The following is a 17,450-nucleotide window of genomic DNA, read 5'->3' as shown; positions in this document are numbered from 1 at the left end:
ACACAATTCAAACAAGATTATGATTACTAGTAATACTTAAGATGTACACTAGTGTGTAAGTGATCCTTCAAATGACCCTCTATGGTAATAAAGAAAATTCAATGCTCTTTTGTTTCTGAACTATTCAATCATCAATCTAGAATTTCACAAGCATTCATACTTATATTTCAAAGTTAATTAACCATGAAAAGTGATTAGAGTGGATAAGCACTCATTCTTGGGATAACCTAATTTCCCTCCATCGACCAACCTTATTAAGTCAAGTGAGTTCCAACACACCTTCCATGGACTATATAAGCAATAATACATGCTTAATAAACACTCGTCGCATTCTAATAATGCTCATAGCCAATTGGCCATTAAGCCTCAAACTCTAGAAATAGAGTAAACGGATAAATATTATTAATATTTATTACTCTAGTTAAGCAAGATTAAACCAATTATATAAAAATTAAGGTAATTTCTTAATATTAAAAACTCTAATCATTTAATTAAGAAAACAAATTTGATAAAATGAAGATAAACTTATTAGTAACATGATTAAAAATACTACTACTATAAAAAAATGACAACACGAATATGAACAAAGTAAAGATTAAAGAAGGAAGAGTTTACTACTTGAAGATCTTAATGAACAATAGATGAACTTCAACTTGAATGAAACTCTACATGCTTGCAATAATGTTCACCCAAATTAAAGATTGTTGCAAAAAGATTACAAGTTAAAAGAACAAAAGAACGATTAATATACAACCAAATTACAAATGAAGGTTACAAACTGAAGGATCAACTAAACTAGAGTTTTTGAATTCTCTACAACCTCTCTCTACTTTGTCTAAAATTCTACTAATAAAGTTCTGCTTTGTCTAACAATGTAGGAATTTATGTAGAGAGTGCTTAGGATGAGTATATAATACGCTGACAAGATGCTTTTCCATGCAATAACAAAATTGTTGCGTTCAAGGTTAAATTGACCTTGTGTGAGAGGAAAAGCGTGGCAAAGATGTGCTCCACCTTTTTGAGAAAATGTGGCTTCTGTAGAGTCCTATTTATTGTGGCTTCTGTATAGTTGGAACTAAGTTTTATTGAGGAAGTCCCTTGATTTTCTAGATACGATGTCTTGAACTTTTCAATTTAAAACAAAATGATCCCGAGGTTGGAATTGTTTACTTTCTGCATACATGTTAATATAAATTGCAAGTAATAGTTCTGTTTTTTACTTTACTTTTATAACTTATTATTATTACCTAAGACACAAAACCATCTTCTTCCTCTATCTCCAAAAAATTCTCGAGCATAGCAGGCAGGGAAAAAGTATGTGTATTTGTCTTAGCTGTTAACTTGTTGGCCCTCTGAGTTCAGTAAAAACTAAATAACCCCATGGATAAAGGAAATTCATCTCATGCATAGGCTTAAATTTTGACATTTAGCTATCTTGTTTACCATTTGGATAAAAACAGGCAATAATCTGTTCACTGATTCCATTGCTCTCAAACTCCCCGCTAGTGGTGGAACCAAATACGAAATTTTTGTTAAATTTTGCTATTTGTAAGAGCAACGAGAAGCTTGTTTGGTAATGTCATGACCCTTGATTTCAGTTTTCTTGTCATATTTGAGACGTAATTCTAAATAATGAACATTTAAAATCCTGCCATTGGATTAATTTAATATGATGTCCACACCAGAAATTAGAAACTTATTATTTTATATGTAATTCATGGTGGCTATAATAACAAAAGGCATGTCTAGCTCAAATCTATCACTCTTCATTTCATCTATAAGCACCATTAATTGTAAAACCCAATCAACAGGCACGTCAGAGTCATCGGAGAATTCGTGTTGTCCGTGTAGAGACAGATAGCCAACGAATTGTGGGGCTCTTGATTCCAAATGCTGCTGTTGAAGGTAATTATGTCGCTTTCCCCATTTCAATCAATACCCCTTTTCCCTACTGTTTGAGCAATTAGATCATGAAATCATCACCTCTAGACTGACATTTCTTTCTGTATTTTAAGACAGTGGGGAGAACTTCTAAGATATGGTGTAGTCATTTACTTCCTCCATCTTTCAAGAATTGCGACTTATTCCTATACTTGGGAGATTCCTTAATAGCTGCAATGTCTTTAATTGGAATGTTTATAGGTGCAATAATACACCCTTGTCTTTGGTATTTATAATGTTTGGATTGAAGTGGGGACCATCTTTTCACTATTCTACATGGTCAGGGAGCTTGTAATTGCATTTTCAATAGAGGTGGGGTTCAATACTTGATATATATTAAAATCAGGAAAAAAGGTTAAGGTAGGCCCAAAGACTTCAGCCCGAACTTAATCCTCGATCCTAATTTCAGCCCAAACTTAATCCTCGATCTTAATTATAATAGTCGTGTACCTTAACTTTTTCACTTCCATTGCTCATTTTCTTTCTCCTTTATCTCTCCTATTCCAACCTATATCTCCTCTTTCACGCTCACTGGGATTTTTATGGTTTCTTTTTTTAAATTTTACATTTCACAAACCTATATTTCTTGGGAAGTTAACAATGGGATGATATAGCAAGATGTGTTAGGTAAAGATGAACCTTGAATGTAGATAAAGAAAGAAGGCCGAAGCTAGAAATGTGCAGATTAAAAAAAGACAAAGTAGTATTGGTTAGGTGATCCTAAACTAAGTACCCTGTTCTAACATGTTTGTTATCATTTAATTTGAGTTTCAATCTTTTTTTGACAATAGTAAAACCTTGCTCAAAAGCCAAAACCAAATACTGAAAACTGATAAACAAGAAACTACTACTTTGGGCGTCTTGGTTTTTGTCACCCTTGAAAAAAAATGAAAACCTAAAATGACAATGTTTTGATCTTTTGAGTTTTATTCATAACAGAGTACTAGGTTATTGTATCACTTTCGAATACACTGCAGATAAAGCTAAATCAGTGTTTTTTTTGTTAAAAAAATATGGTTCTGTGCAGTTTGGTCTATAGGGGAAAACCAAATCGCGACCGAAACTTCACAGTTTCACCCCTAACAACACATTTCATATTTAGGTAAAACAGTTCAGAAAATTATTGATCTGTATATTTAGGTAATATAAGAAGTGTTAATTTTAAAGCAAATGACAAAAAGGAGTTGGAAACCTGAGAGGCACTTCATTCCTTCCAGAATGAGGTGAGGTGCTAGGACTGAAGAAAGACAGGAAGAAGTAGCACTTCTAAGGAAACAAGTTCTTCCAGCCCTAGGTTTAGCTGCTGGAGGGAGAAATTACTGTGAATTAACAGCTCCACTTTTGACTTTAACCAGAGACACCCATTTGTTTGTTGGTAGACTACCTATTTTTATTGAGGTGGAAAAACCTGGATTTTTTTCTGGGATTTTTTTTTTTTTCAAAAAAAAGGTGATTTGGGAAGTGAGGTGGAAAATTTTAGCTGTGCTTGTTACTTGGAAAGTAAGATTTGACTGAGGTGTATATCTGGAAGGAAGGAATATCTAGCAGTTCATTCTAAGAATGCTTATTTGGTCGTTGGTTGAGTTATGGGTTTGGGGTTGACTCTTTCTTAGGTATTTATCATGAGCTTAGAATGCCAATTCAGGTTCATTTTATAGGGGAGTAAGGTCTGGTACATGTTAGATCAATTTGACCGGAATTGGACTGCCCTGGCTCTGATTTCTCTCTTCCTGCCTCTCTCATCATCAAATTTCTCTCTTATCTCCGGTTTTCTTTGATTTACTCATGTTTTATAAGGGGCAGGGGCGAAAACCGAAAAATAAACAAGTGATGTCGATAATAGAAAAAATAAATCAATTGCATTAAAAAGTTACATTAAACAACTATTGATTAAGGTGATTGTCCACGCCGAGTTTTCATATTTTGAAAACATCACATAATATCACTATTTGACAAATTTTGAAACAAATCGCATTCAAAATAAGTTACATTCATTAATTTTTTAAAATACCCATCTATTTGAACTGTAAATACAATCGTTAATTACGAATTCACTATTGAACTATCAAACTAAATTACTAAAATACTAAATAACTAATTAATCACAATTAGACAACCCTTAAAGTTTAAACTATCTAACTAATTAATCACAATTGTCAATTGCTATTTTCTAAATAGGAAATTAGGTAAACAAATAAAAAACCCTAATTTTTTAAAAGCCCTAATTTTATTACCTAAAAACTACTAAGAAAACTAAAAACCCTAATTTATCTAAATAGATAAACATATAAATTGTAAAAGTTATAATTTTTTAACAAATAGATAAACTTATAAACAAATAGATTAAAGATAAACAAATAGAATTAAGAATTAAAACTGGAAACATAAAAGCCCTAATTTATTTACCTAGTAAGTAGTAACTGAGCGTGAGAAAGTGAAGGGCTTGCCGCCGGTGCCCGGTGATGATTTGTTGCGTGAGTCCTGATTGCCGCCGCCGGCTGATTGTTGTTCAGTGTTCGCCTCTGTTTGCGTTTGCCAATTCGTGAAATAGGGAGGGAAAAGGTTTTTTTTTTTTGAAAATGGGAAATGGGTGGGGAAATGAATTGGGAAGGCTGTCATTTTCTCAGAAACAGGGATTTGAACTTGTGCAGGCTGGAATGGGTTAGGCGGTTAGCGGGTGTTATCAAATCAGAAATAGCAAAAAAACAATGTCCTATAGTTGAACTTGTAACCTCTTGGTTAAAAGTCCATTTTTTACCAACTTAACCAACAGTACTTATAATACTAATTTTTTTTTCTCAAAATTTAAGTGATGTCAGTTGACATCGTTGACCCACTATTAGATCCGCCCCTGATTAGGGGGGAGGGAGCACTGAGCTGTGAGATGTTAGCAATTGTTATTTCCTCTACATTTTCATTTACTTGCTAGGTCTTATGCTATCCAGAAGTGTTTTGATTTGATCTATGAGGTGTGAATTTGGTAATATATCAGTAGGCTTTTCTTCTTTGGGCCACCAAATGAAGTCTCCAGCAGAACAATGGAACCACAATTTGATTACGTCAATCGTATTGTGGCTGATAGTGCGGGGAGTGGGTGTTGTGTCCGTCAAGGCTCAGTACTTGTAGCTGTGACAAACTCAAACTAATTGTGAATTTGTATTTAAAATCTTCCTGATTCACTGCAGATCTGGTTTGGGTTCAAGAGCTCGAAGACTAGTGCATATCTGGCTAGTCATTTTGCTCTTTGTGATAAGATCAAAGTGCCTATCAGTACAACCTTTTGAACACAAAAAAATGCGCATCCTTCTGAGTGATGGGCCGATGGCATTGAGATGATGCAGGTAATGTATATATCTAAGCCAATTTTGAGCACAAACTGCCACCATTTTTCAGCCCATGAAGTGGGCTGCCTCATCATTGTAATGATTCATTGTAATTACAGAGCACAGGATACTAGCCTCACTGATGAATTAGGCTCAGTGGTTTAGCTGCTAATTACAAATAGTAATGATAGATATGAGAATGTAGGATTGTTCTGAGCGCAATTCCACTCTGTGCAACATTGTGTTATCATGTCTTGATCCATTTTATACTCAGTTCGAAACTTTTTACCTCACTTGGATGAAGCAACGGTACAGCAGACTTCATGGATGTCATTTTTATATTCAGGTTTGTTCCGAATAATATGGGGTTAATTTTGACTCGTTCAGTGGGATATTAACACACTGATGGTATGAGTTCACGCTTGCTGCTGATTGTCATTTAATAAAATATGAAATAACCGTTGTCTGATGTTGAAAAGCTCAAAAAGGTTGTTGATATGTAATTAGCTGAAATGAAATGTGCTATTGAAACAGAGTGCCAATTGATATATCTTATTTGCATTATTGAATGAAATTGTGTTCACATTTACTAGAAAAGTAAAGAAAGCAATACATTCCATCGTATTCTATCTTTTCGACTTTGCATTCTTCTTTGGGGATTCTTCCCTTTTCTCATGTTGTATGAAGAATCAGTCTCAACAGGCTTTAGCCTTCCTCAAAGAGTTAATTGAAGCTTAAGTTGTCTATTTGAAGTAGGAAAGAAAGTCTCCTATAAAAGCATTATGATTATCCTTAAAGTGAGGTTTATGAGTGTAATCTAATCGATGCTCGACTCTGATCTTGGTTTTCGATCTGAGAACTTTTCTTGGTTGTGCCTAATATTATAATTAATCTTGTATAATTATGAAAGAAAAAAAAAGAAACTATTAAACTTATGTATTTGATGCATATGTTAGAAAAATCCGAACTAAATTACTAGTATATTAGTCTCTTAAATTTTAATTTGATCCAAAATCTAATCGTAAATTAGTGGGTCATAATCAGGAAATTTTTACTCGGTTACCCAAAGACTTGACTTGAAAAGAGTCAAACCCAATCGAATCCTGAATTCGGCGTTTTAACTCGTTTTTATGTCATTATTTTTAGTTGGAATTCATTGTATTTCTAGTCAATTTTTATATTTTGAGTCGATACTTTTATATTGTAGCTTTTTTTGAAAAGTCTTTATTGTAGCACCAAAACTTGGCCGAGACCGTCTCAAATTGAGACCAAGAGTGGGCTGGTCCAATTCGCGCGTGTAACATCATCATACGTTTTTCCTTTTTTTTTCCATTTTCTGAACATTTTTTAAATCTGACCTTAAAGGTATCAATTTCAACATAAAGTAATACTTAAACAAATTAATTAAAATAAAAAAATTCAATTTGAACCTATAAGTGATCAATTTTGACGTTAAATTGATTAATTTCTACCTAAATATGGTTTTGTTTCACAATTTTAGAACGAAGTTATATATTAATGGTATTACTCTATCATTCTATGGATGAATTTCAAACAACAAATGAATGGTCAATAAAACTATTAATAATAGTATTAAAACTATTAATATATTAAATTTGAACTAAATGCTATACAATATATCTATACAATTTGAATACTTATTTTTAAAACTATATTGGAAGATTAGAAGTTCAAAATTGAGTTAGATTATAAAACAACATTATTAAATTATATATCATAATTTAACTATTAACATATTCAATTTGAACTAATTGTTATACAATACATCTATACAATTTGTATACTAATTTTTAAAACGATATTTGAAGATTAGAAGTTCAAAATTGAGTTCGATCATAAAACATAAATTGTCAATTTATGTGTCATAATTTAAATATTAAAATATTCAATTTAAACTATTTACAAATATATATAAACGTATCGAGGAAAGAGTAATATCACTATTATTGATTGATGATTAAAGAGTACAAGTACTCTTATGTTTCGTTAGAACCATTATGTTGCATTAAATAAAAGTACTTGTATTGTACAATGTTTTAACACTATTTTTGATAGCGTTATTGATCATTCATTTGTTGTTTAAAATTCATCCATAGAATGATAAAATAATACCATTTTATTAACTTCGTTCTCAAATTGTGAAACAAAACCATATTTAGGTAGAAATTGATCAGTTTAATGTCAAAATTGATCACAAATAAGTCAAAATTGAAATTTTTTATGTTAATTGATTTATTTAAAGTTTACTTTAAGTTGAAATTGATACCCTTTAAGGTCAAAATTGATACCTTTAAGATTAAAATTGAAAAATATCCAGAAAATAGAAAAAAAAGAGAAAGTATGTGAGGTTGATACACGCACGAATTGGGCCGGCCCACTCTCGGTCTCGATTTGAGACGGTCTCGGCCAAGACCAGTTGTTAGTGTAGCTTTAAAATAGATATATTATTGGTCCTTTTTATAAAAAAAAATATTATTTTTTCTACAATTATTATACTGAAAAGAACTAATGATAAAATCTATATTTTTTAAACTCTTTGATCCATTGGGTCAACCTAAATCCGACTTAAAATAAACTCGATCAATTGACCATTTTAACAGGGTTACTTGTAACTAATTTACTCTTTGCGTTGTACATCATCTAATCTCGGGTATATATTTTTAGTATCTTACCATTATCCTAACAGGCAAGCTAGCAAAATGGTTGGAAAATTATTTTAAATTTCTTCTATACTTCTATATAATGCTTAGTTTGCTTGTATTTAAATGAGGTAAAAGTACTGTATGGATTTAGTTGACATCAAAATAATGTACTTAGAGAATGAAATTAACGGAATATTACTACATACTACATTATTTTATTTTTAGTGTGGATCAAATCAACATAAACTTACTCTTCCATAATCGTATAAACATAAACTTAAATTATTTTAGGTTTTGGTCCCTCTAAGAAGGGTGGATTAGATAACGTGCAAAAGTTGATAACTATCATGCAAAAATGCACATTAACCTTGTAAACTAAAGAAGGGTGGATTAGAAAATAATAAGAGGATCACGTGAGAGTTAGTCAAGTCGGTGAAAATTAAAAATATGATTAATATTTAGTTTTTTGAAATACATGTTGCAAAGCCCTTTTGGTAAATATTTGTAATTTTAAAATAAAATAATACTGTAGAAGCATCAGATTATTCAATCTTATGTTTCATATTACAACTTAGTTATCACATGATGATAATTCTAAATAATGATGATAATAATAAAATTCACTATAATTATTGAATATCTTTCCTTTTTGTTATAAATTATTTAAGAGTAATAATGATGATAACAACTTGCATGGATATTATAAAAATTATCTAAAATATTGATAATTTTAATGGCATAAAAAAATTAAAAAATTAAAAAATTTAAAAAAAAAAAAAAAACTTAATTTATAAAACTAATTTTTTTTTAATTACAATATAACAATAAATTCAAATTCTCTAAAATAGCTAACTAGTTAATAATAGAACTTAATTGTTGAAGCACCTTCATACAAAACAAAATCTTTGTTGGACATTTACAAAAGAAAACACATCCACTTAAAATTCTCCTGCTTTTGTGTGAAAATCCTTAATCCTTGTTATGACAACCTTCAATAGAAGTGAGAGAAAAATAAAATAAAATTTTTTAGTCATTATGGCTTAATTTCCATACAAAGTAAAAAAAATTCCTTGTAATTTCATCTATATTCTCTTCTTTAACTTTTTTTTCTTCTTTGTTTCTTCATGTATAATTTCACCTCTAACAAACACAAGATGATCATCAAATCAACCCATCCAAAAAACCCAAAATCATTTTAAAAAAATTTTATTTTTTAACAAAAAAAACCCATATTATTTATTTCTTTTGATAAATTTCAAGAAAAATGCCTAAGAAATATATCCCCCATTTCTTAACGATCATTACCCTACTTTTAATCACAAATTACTTAAGCTTGGGTATGAATATAACAAATTCATCAATCATTGAAGAAGAAAGGCCAAGAAGATTAAAACATAAAATAAAAAAAGACATAAATAGATACATGGGAATATCAGAAAGATTAAAATTAAGATCAAAAACAAGAAAATTAATAGATGAAGAAGAAATCCCAATAGAAGAAAGACAAGAACCGATGAAAAGTATAATAGATGGAGCAGTAAAATTACCGATGTATGCAGCAGCAGAATATGAAATGGGAGAATATGTTGTTGATATTGAGGTTGGAAATCCTCCAACAAAACTTCATTTAGTTGTTGATACTGCTAGTGATCTTACTTGGGTTAAATGTAAAAGGCATAATTCTGGGATTCTTGATGAGAAGAATGTTCTAGATGTTGATAATTCATTGACTTATCAACCTATTTCTTGTGATCATTCTCTTTGTAAAGAAGATTTTGCCCCTCTTTCTGCTCTTGATGATTGCCCTACTACCAATTCTCCTTGCATGTATAATTACAGGTATTTTAATTACTTTTTATTGAGGGTATTTTAATTACAGGTCTTTCTTCCCTTTCTAAATCTTGATCATAGTTCTTATGAGCGGGATATACTAGATATGATGATGATTACGATAAATGTCAAAATCATCATCATTATCGTACCAAATGTATCTCGGTTAGAGGTATTCATTCGCGTTATCGAGTCGATGTTAGGTCATGTATTTTAGGTCGGGTTGAAATTTGGTCTCGTGTCCAGATTGGTTTTTAGTAATTATAAATTTATGTTTAAGTAGGATCAAATCGAATTTTGTTACAAGGTCGAGTGAATATCTGATCATTGGGTATGTTTTAAACACTAAATCTTGATCATAGAAGTTATCATTTAAGTTTAGAGATGAGTTGGATAATGGCAGATAATGAGGTTATCAAAAAAATAAAAGAGGTTGCACACATGAGGACGGTAGGTAGGTTTAAAAAGACGTTATAATCTTTAAAATCTTTATGATAATTTATTTGGATAAACCTTTTGTTTGATTGTGAATTTGAATTTGAATGTAGTTATGGAGACGCGGGTTTATCGACATACGGTATGTTTGGCAAAGAAATGATAACACTTCCTACAAACACAGGGAAACCAGTAATACTAGAAAATCTGTTAGTAGGATGCTCAGAATCATACACAGATAAAGACAGAATGAAGAAAGCAGATGGAGTATTAGGACTTGGTATTAATCCATATTCATTCTCAGTTCATGCAGTTACTTTGCTTGGAGGATGTTTTTCATACTGCCTGGTTGATCATCTTAGTCCACTTAACATAACAAATTATTTAATATTTGGAAATTATAGGGAGAAATCTCCTACACAAGATTATATGCGCTTTACAACATTACATGTGAGTGAAAGTGCACCTTATTTCTGGGTTAATGTTAAGGGAATCTCTATTGATGATAAGATGTTGGATATTGATCCTATGGTTTGGGATAGCAATACTGAAGGTGGCACTATTTTGGACTCTGGTATGTATGATTTTGTTTTCCTATTTGTTTTTTGTGCTAATTGGTTATCAACAGTCGAGTGACTCTTTGACTGCATCCTCTTTTATGAGTATGGGTTGCGGTCTTCATTCTTTACCTATCCTAAATCTTGATCATGATGGTGGAAGCAATTTGATTGTTAAATTGTTTGTTCTTTTAATGAGTCGGATAATTTTAGCCTGGCAAAAACTGAAATGACATGCTAACTTAATCTGAAACTAATCCCCTAAGCCAAAATAAGTGGGTTTGGATTTGAGACTTTTGATCTAATTAATTAGATGGGTTAGATTCAAGTCAAAATTTGAAACACAAACCTATATAACTCATTTAATTAAACGAATTAATTCCGAGTTAAATTAAGAAGTATAATCCAAACTTAATTTTTTAAATATTTTCTTATTTTTCATTGTAAATACAAAATAAACAACTAAAAACATAAAGTTTAAAATTAAGGATTAAAAAATTAGATGTAATCAATGTTAACCAAGGGTTGTGATTTTCGAAATCAAGTCTGCTAACGATCGAAATCAGGTTAACCAAAAACATAAGAGTTTAACGCGTGGGTCGAAATCAGGTCGAACTGATCTGTTTTAGGTCAAGTTAGGGTTGTGATTTTCGACCCAATTAGCCAAACGTAATCAAGGAGTTTATAACCTATTTATATATATCATTAGAACTCGAACCCGTCCCTAGCTGATATGTTGTGTTCTAATAGGTACTGCTGCGACTTATTGGTCGACTCCTGCATACCGAACCATCATGGATGTGTTAATCCCAGTTCTCGAAAAGGATTACCCTAAGCTACCAGAGGGTTTAGGAGACGGAAAACTCGATTTCGAGTATTGTTTTAACTCAACAAAAACACCATTCAAACCAAAAAAGGTGCCAAGGTTAGGGATTCACTTTAGGGATGGGGCAAGATTCAAACCCCTTGTTAAAAGTTACATAGTAGATGATGGACCTGGTGTTAATTGTATTGGATTTCTTGAGGCCCCTGCAGGATTGAATATTATTGGTAATATCATGCAACAAAATTACCTTTGGGAATTTGATCTTCAACAAAATACTGTTGGGTTTGCTGCTTCTGTATGCAAATGATGTTTTTTTTATAAAAAAAAAAATCAATTGTAATTAACTTTTGTATTATGTAATTCACCAGTATATTGTACTTATTGATTATCCTGATATGGTGCATCATCACAATACATGAATTTTTAGTTAAATGATTGACTTCCCTATGCCGACTGTTTTCTGATTAAATATTGTTCGGTCGCCTGTTTCCGATCAACATTGGTCGCAAATTGGTCGAAACATTCAATTTCAAAAAAGCTAAATACCGGATAGGAGTACGCCAATATCTCGATAGGGAATTATAACTCCTTCTGATTCAACACATAACCAAATATCATCATATAACCAAATATCATCATCATACCCAATATACCCTGCAGATAGGAAAACAACTCGGGGTCTGAGGAGAAAAGAAAGGCGACAACTCATATCCATAAAAGAGAATGCGATTAAAGTCCCTCCCCTCAAAAAAGATCTTTAAAGAGAGTGAAACTTCCCGAAAGCCTACAACTTACAACACACGTTTTCCATTAACAATAATTAAAAAATAAAAATAAATAAAATACATAGAAAAAAAAAAAGTAAAAAAAAAAAAAAAGAATGACATGTAAAAGGCAAGAAACCATAAAACATATAACCATATATACAACACTTAAAATGGAGCATCATTGTTTACAATAATGGAAGTCACTAGCAAAAGGTTGATATCAAGTTCTAACAAATTGGAATACCGGTACAACAAAGCTAGAATCAATAGGTATCTAATTCTCGACTTTTCTTCGGTTACAGGGTAGGCTAAGGAGAGGAGCAGGTTAGGGAGAGTAGGGCAATGAGAAACGAACAAGTTCCACCTTTGGAAAGTTGTACATGCTTCAGCTGAGATAAGACCCGATTCTCAAAACTATATGTATGTATGTATAGTACACCACGATTCAAGATGTCTTGCCTCCAAGAAGAGACTTAGGTGGGGATAAAGATCGCATTTCTGGCGCGGAGCTGGGAAACAATATATTCAACCTGTGCATCAAAATATCAGCTCGAGATGGAATCTCGTTTAATAGGAACTTTTGGACAATAGGTTTCTTAAACCATTCCAAGACGGAATCACCTGGAGCTCTCAAAACAACTTTACTAACTTCAAATGGAGAATCAACGGAGCTCAACATTTGGGCAACTACAATCTTCAGAGTTGGTCCGGTAACAAGTTTAATCCTTCGAGGTACGACACCATAATAAAGCATTCGTTTCCTAAACCGATGAAGGGTGTGAACAACAGCAATGAGGGCAGCTCCGACTGATAAGTTTCTGACATCAAGGGACCAAGCAATATGCTGATCAAAGACTATTGCCTTTGGGAAAAGCTTATTCTCGTAAGAAACTTTCCAAATACAACGTGCACGATTTATCTGCCCCATTAAGACAAGATAATTGAGGAGTACGTTCACGAAATACTTAGCAGCCCCCTCTTCTAATTCATAATCGATTCCTTGAAAGAATTCCCGAACAAAAGATAAAACGGGTTGTTTTCTTTGCTCTGGACCGGTGAAGAGACCGCACATGAAGGCATGTGCCTTATGCTTTGTTGTACTAAGAATGGACATCAAATGCTTCTCACTTTGCTCATCCTGACATCTCACAAGATGAGCTAGAATTGAAGTGTACAATATAAGATCGACTTTTGCAGCCGCGTTCACATATGTTTCAAGAAGAGGCTTGGCAGAATCATACAATCCATTTTTCATACATGACTCGAAGAGTTGTCTGATAATGAAGCTATTGGTCCTTATCCCAGATGAACTCATGAACCGTAGCCACCTCAAAGCAAGATCAACAGACCCATTATTGATATAGACCATAAGTACATCACTAGCACTAACATCGGCAGGATATCCCATGGCTTTCATTTCGAGCAGAATTTTGGCAGCTACATCTACAAGCTTCTTACTAGCTAAAAGGGTCAAAAGTGACATACAAGTACTAAGACTCGGTCTTAAACCCGCATTTGTCATTGAATTATACAGTTTCATAGCAGGATCAACTTGTCCAGAGGCAGCATGCATTTCCAATAGACATGAGTAAGTCGATGGGGTAGGTAGAAATCCTGCATTCTCCATATCCAGAAATATAGAAGTTGCGATTTCAAGCTTCCCCGACTTCGCATGAGATTCAACAACCATAGTGTAAAGTCCATAGTTTGGCCTAAAACCAGCATCCTTCATTTCATCCCAAAGCCCAAGAGCTGCTTCTAGCTTCCCAGCCTTGACAAAAGACTCTATTAGTGAAACAAACATTGTGGCCGATGGCCTATATCCAAAGCCCTGCATTTCCCTATACAACTTCATCGACATTTCCAACCTCCCCGCTTTTCCCATCAAATCAACCAAAGATGTGAAAATGGGAAAGCTAGGACGAATATTCCGCTGCTTCATTTCCTGAAAAAGTTTAAGAGCAGCATCCAGGCGACCAGATCTCGCCAAGCTTGGTATCATTAACTCATAAGTCGACCTATCTAACAAGCATTCACATGCTTCCATACTCTCATACACCTCGACCGCCTTATAAGGCAAACCCTTATTCAAATACAAGCCTATAAGATGGTTATAAGTTTGTGTATCAATTTTACAACCAGCTTCCTGAATCTTCTTAAAACAATAATATGACGACTCTAATTTCTCAGCCTTGGCTAAAAACTCAATAACAAGATTATAAGCACTTAAAGAAGCAATACCAGTATCAACAGAATCATGAATCATGATATCAAACAATGATTGAATTCTATCAAAATCCCTACTTTTATTCAATGAATCTAACAATAGTAAATAGCATTCATCATTAGGAACATACCATGATTGCCTCTTAGCCCATTGGAACAAGCTCATTGACATATCACCATCATTGATAATCTTAATTGCTTGAATAACATGAGTTATCTTAGGTACAAATTGAAGGTTATCCAACTGGGTTTCCATTTCAGGTCCCCATTTCCATCTCTTGACTATCTCTACAAGTTTTGTTACTGCTGAAGCATTCAAAAATGGCTTCTTAATCCCACCAGACATTACATGGTCATCAATACCAGGTTCGACGGAACGAACACCTTTACCAGTGTAAAGAACACCTCCCTTTTCATCTAAATACTCTATTTCCTCAGTCCATTCGCTGGAATTAGGGTTCTTAGTACAATAGCTTCTTACAAATTTAGGGGTTTTTTCTATGCTGATAGTATGAAAAATTGAACGGGAAACCAGATGAATTGGCAACGATTTGAACAATCTTTTGTGATCATTTTCTAAAATGTCACCTGAATTAGGATTGTGCGTGTAAACAGAAGCAACACAACTGGGATATTTGCGGCGGAGAGTGAGGTTTCTCCGGCACAAAATTCTACAATGAAGCATGTTACAGTCTACTGTGAACTAACGATTTGCGTCGACAAATTCAATCCATGTGTATCAGATCATTCAAAATCTTACGTTTGCAACCCTAATTCAAAAAGCCCTAAACCCCTGTGCGGTCAATTTTTGTTTTGATAGTGCAAGCATAGAATTATTTTTCTTTTATATATCGGTTGATAATTTAATCTTTACCATAAATTTTTAATGGTGGAAAAGAAAGCCGATCAATTTTTTATTTGTTTGTGTGGACAAAATTAAAAGACGTGTAGTTTGAAAAATAAAATACTTAAGAATAATGCTTAAAAAATTGATTTACGATTATCTGTGTAAAAATAATTTTGCAAAATATTTTCTCACATTAGAATGTTGTTGAATTATGGTTTTATTTAAGCTAAATTGTGAATATTATTTGCAATTTTCTTCATCAAATTGTCTCAAAATTCATATGATATGGTTAATAATATTAGTAATTATACTACATAGATTCTCATGTAAAGCACGGATATTATAGATATGTACTGACAGAATCTGGAGAAAAGCTTCTAGCACATGCAAGAGTGATATGGCAATACAGAATTCATGTAATGGAGTAATCCATTAAAATACCTTGAAAAGCTGATTTAATCTCTATTGAAACAGAACAATATAAAAGAGAGAGGAGGAAGGGACAGAGCCAAGTTGAGAAGGAAAGAAAGAATCAAAAACTTAAAAAAAGAAAACAGAAAAAAGAGCCTATTTAAATACATCAAAGAGGAGTTTTTATATCCTCATGAGGTGGACTAATTTATGAAGTACTAATATCCTCAACATCCCCCCGCAATCGTGGCTGGGACATGCCAAGATTGGATAGTAAGTGTTTGAATTGTTGAGAGGGTAGAATCTTGGTGAGAACATCGGCAAGCTGAGAAGTAGTGGGAAGGTATGTGAGTTGAATGAGGTCCTCTAAGACTTTTTCTCTAGTAAAGTGACAATCAATAGCAATGTGTTTTGTACGTTCATGAAACACAGGGTTCTTAGCAATATAGATAGCAGATTGATTGTCACAATGGAGGGTCACTGGTTGTAGGTGAGAGATGCCAAAGTCAGCTAAGAGTCTAACCATCCATGTTACTTCAGAAGCTGCATTTGCCATTGCTTTGTATTCTGCTTCTGAGGAAGATCTTGAAACGGTGGGCTGCTTCTTCGATTTCCATGATATTAGTGATTGACCAAGTTGAAGAACATACCCTGAGACTGATTTCCTAGAATCAATGCAGGATGCCCAGTCTGAATCAGAAAAGGCCTGCAAAACAAGTTTGTCGGAGCCTTTTAGAAGAATACCCTGCCCTGCTGTGTGAGCAACATAGGAAATAGTATGGTGAAGAGCCAGTAGATGTGGTTCCCTAGGTTGTTGCATAAATTGACTAAGGTGCTGAACACTGTAGGCAAGATCAGGCCTAGTGTGGGTGAGGAAATTCAATTTGCCTACCATACTTCTATAGTATGTAGCATCAGGAAGTAAAGTACCTTCAATGGAACTGAGTTGTAAATTGAGAGGCAAGGGAGTCACAACAGACTTGTATGAAGATAGACCAGCAGTTGCTAATAAGTCTTTAGCAAACTCGTGTTGACTAAGAATGATGCCATCATGAACATAGGAGACCTCCAATCCAAGGAAATAATGTAACCTGCCAAGGTCCTTTATACTGAAAACATTATGCAAGTGAGCTTTCAAATTAGAAATTATGGTAGAATCATTTCCTGTGAGTATAATGTCATCAACATAGATAACAGCTATGGTGATAATGGTGCCTTGATTTTTGACAAAAACAGAATAATCATTTTTTGATTGTTTAAAACCATCTAGAACCAATTTATTATGAAGCTTAGCAAACCACTGCCTAGAAGCTTGTTTTAATCCATAGAGAGACTTTTGTAATTTGCAGACTTTGTTACCAGGATTAGGAAGGCCATCAGGAAGTTTCATGGAAACTTCTTCATAGAGGTCACCATGGAGAAAGGCATTATTAACATCTAGTTGATGTAATTCCCATTTTTTTTGAACTGCAACTGCAAGAAGTGCTCTAATAGTAGTGATTTTAACAACAGGGGAGAAAGTCTCATCATAGTCAACTCCATGTGTTTGTGTGTAGCCTTTAGCTACAAGTCGAGCTTTAAACCTTTCCACAGAACCATTTGCCTTGAGCTTGATTTTATAGAC

General features: G+C 33.2%; 3 protein-coding genes across 6 annotated transcripts in view; 2 read left to right on the top strand and 1 right to left on the bottom strand.

Annotated features, from left to right (window-relative positions):
* LOC130802911 (protein FORGETTER 1) overlaps positions 1-5,557 on the top strand; it is a 38,839-nt gene extending 33,282 nt beyond the window's left edge. The window contains exons 31-33 of one of the 4 annotated variants that reach the window (XR_009039817.1): positions 1,812-1,905; positions 5,127-5,282; positions 5,384-5,557. Coding sequence is in view for 3 of the 4 variants with exons in the window: in XM_057667026.1 (XP_057523009.1) it covers positions 1,812-1,905; positions 2,020-2,177 (252 nt within the window). In the remaining variant the exon portion in view is untranslated. The other 3 variants (XM_057667025.1, XM_057667026.1, XM_057667024.1) reach the window with 3 other exon arrangements.
* A 3,254-nt stretch (positions 5,558-8,811) lies between these two features.
* LOC130802910 (aspartic proteinase NANA, chloroplast-like) lies at positions 8,812-12,403 on the top strand. Its single transcript, XM_057667023.1, has 3 exons — positions 8,812-9,766; positions 10,306-10,766; positions 11,500-12,403. Exons 1-3 carry the CDS (start codon positions 9,192-9,194, stop codon positions 11,880-11,882), a joined length of 1,419 nt encoding a protein of 472 aa, XP_057523006.1. The 5' UTR covers positions 8,812-9,191; the 3' UTR covers positions 11,883-12,403.
* A 73-nt stretch (positions 12,404-12,476) lies between these two features.
* LOC130802909 (pentatricopeptide repeat-containing protein At1g79490, mitochondrial) lies at positions 12,477-15,451 on the bottom strand. The gene has a single exon (XM_057667022.1). The coding sequence runs from the start codon at positions 15,251-15,253 to the stop codon at positions 12,788-12,790; it is 2,466 nt and encodes an 821-aa protein (XP_057523005.1). The 5' UTR covers positions 15,254-15,451; the 3' UTR covers positions 12,477-12,787.
* Between the last annotated feature and the right edge of the window lie 1,999 nt (positions 15,452-17,450).

Source organism: Amaranthus tricolor, chromosome 16, assembly GCF_026212465.1.
Source record: "Amaranthus tricolor cultivar Red isolate AtriRed21 chromosome 16, ASM2621246v1, whole genome shotgun sequence".
Classification (NCBI taxonomy): Eukaryota; Viridiplantae; Streptophyta; class Magnoliopsida; order Caryophyllales; family Amaranthaceae; genus Amaranthus; species Amaranthus tricolor.
This window is presented reverse-complemented; position numbering and strand designations above follow the sequence as displayed.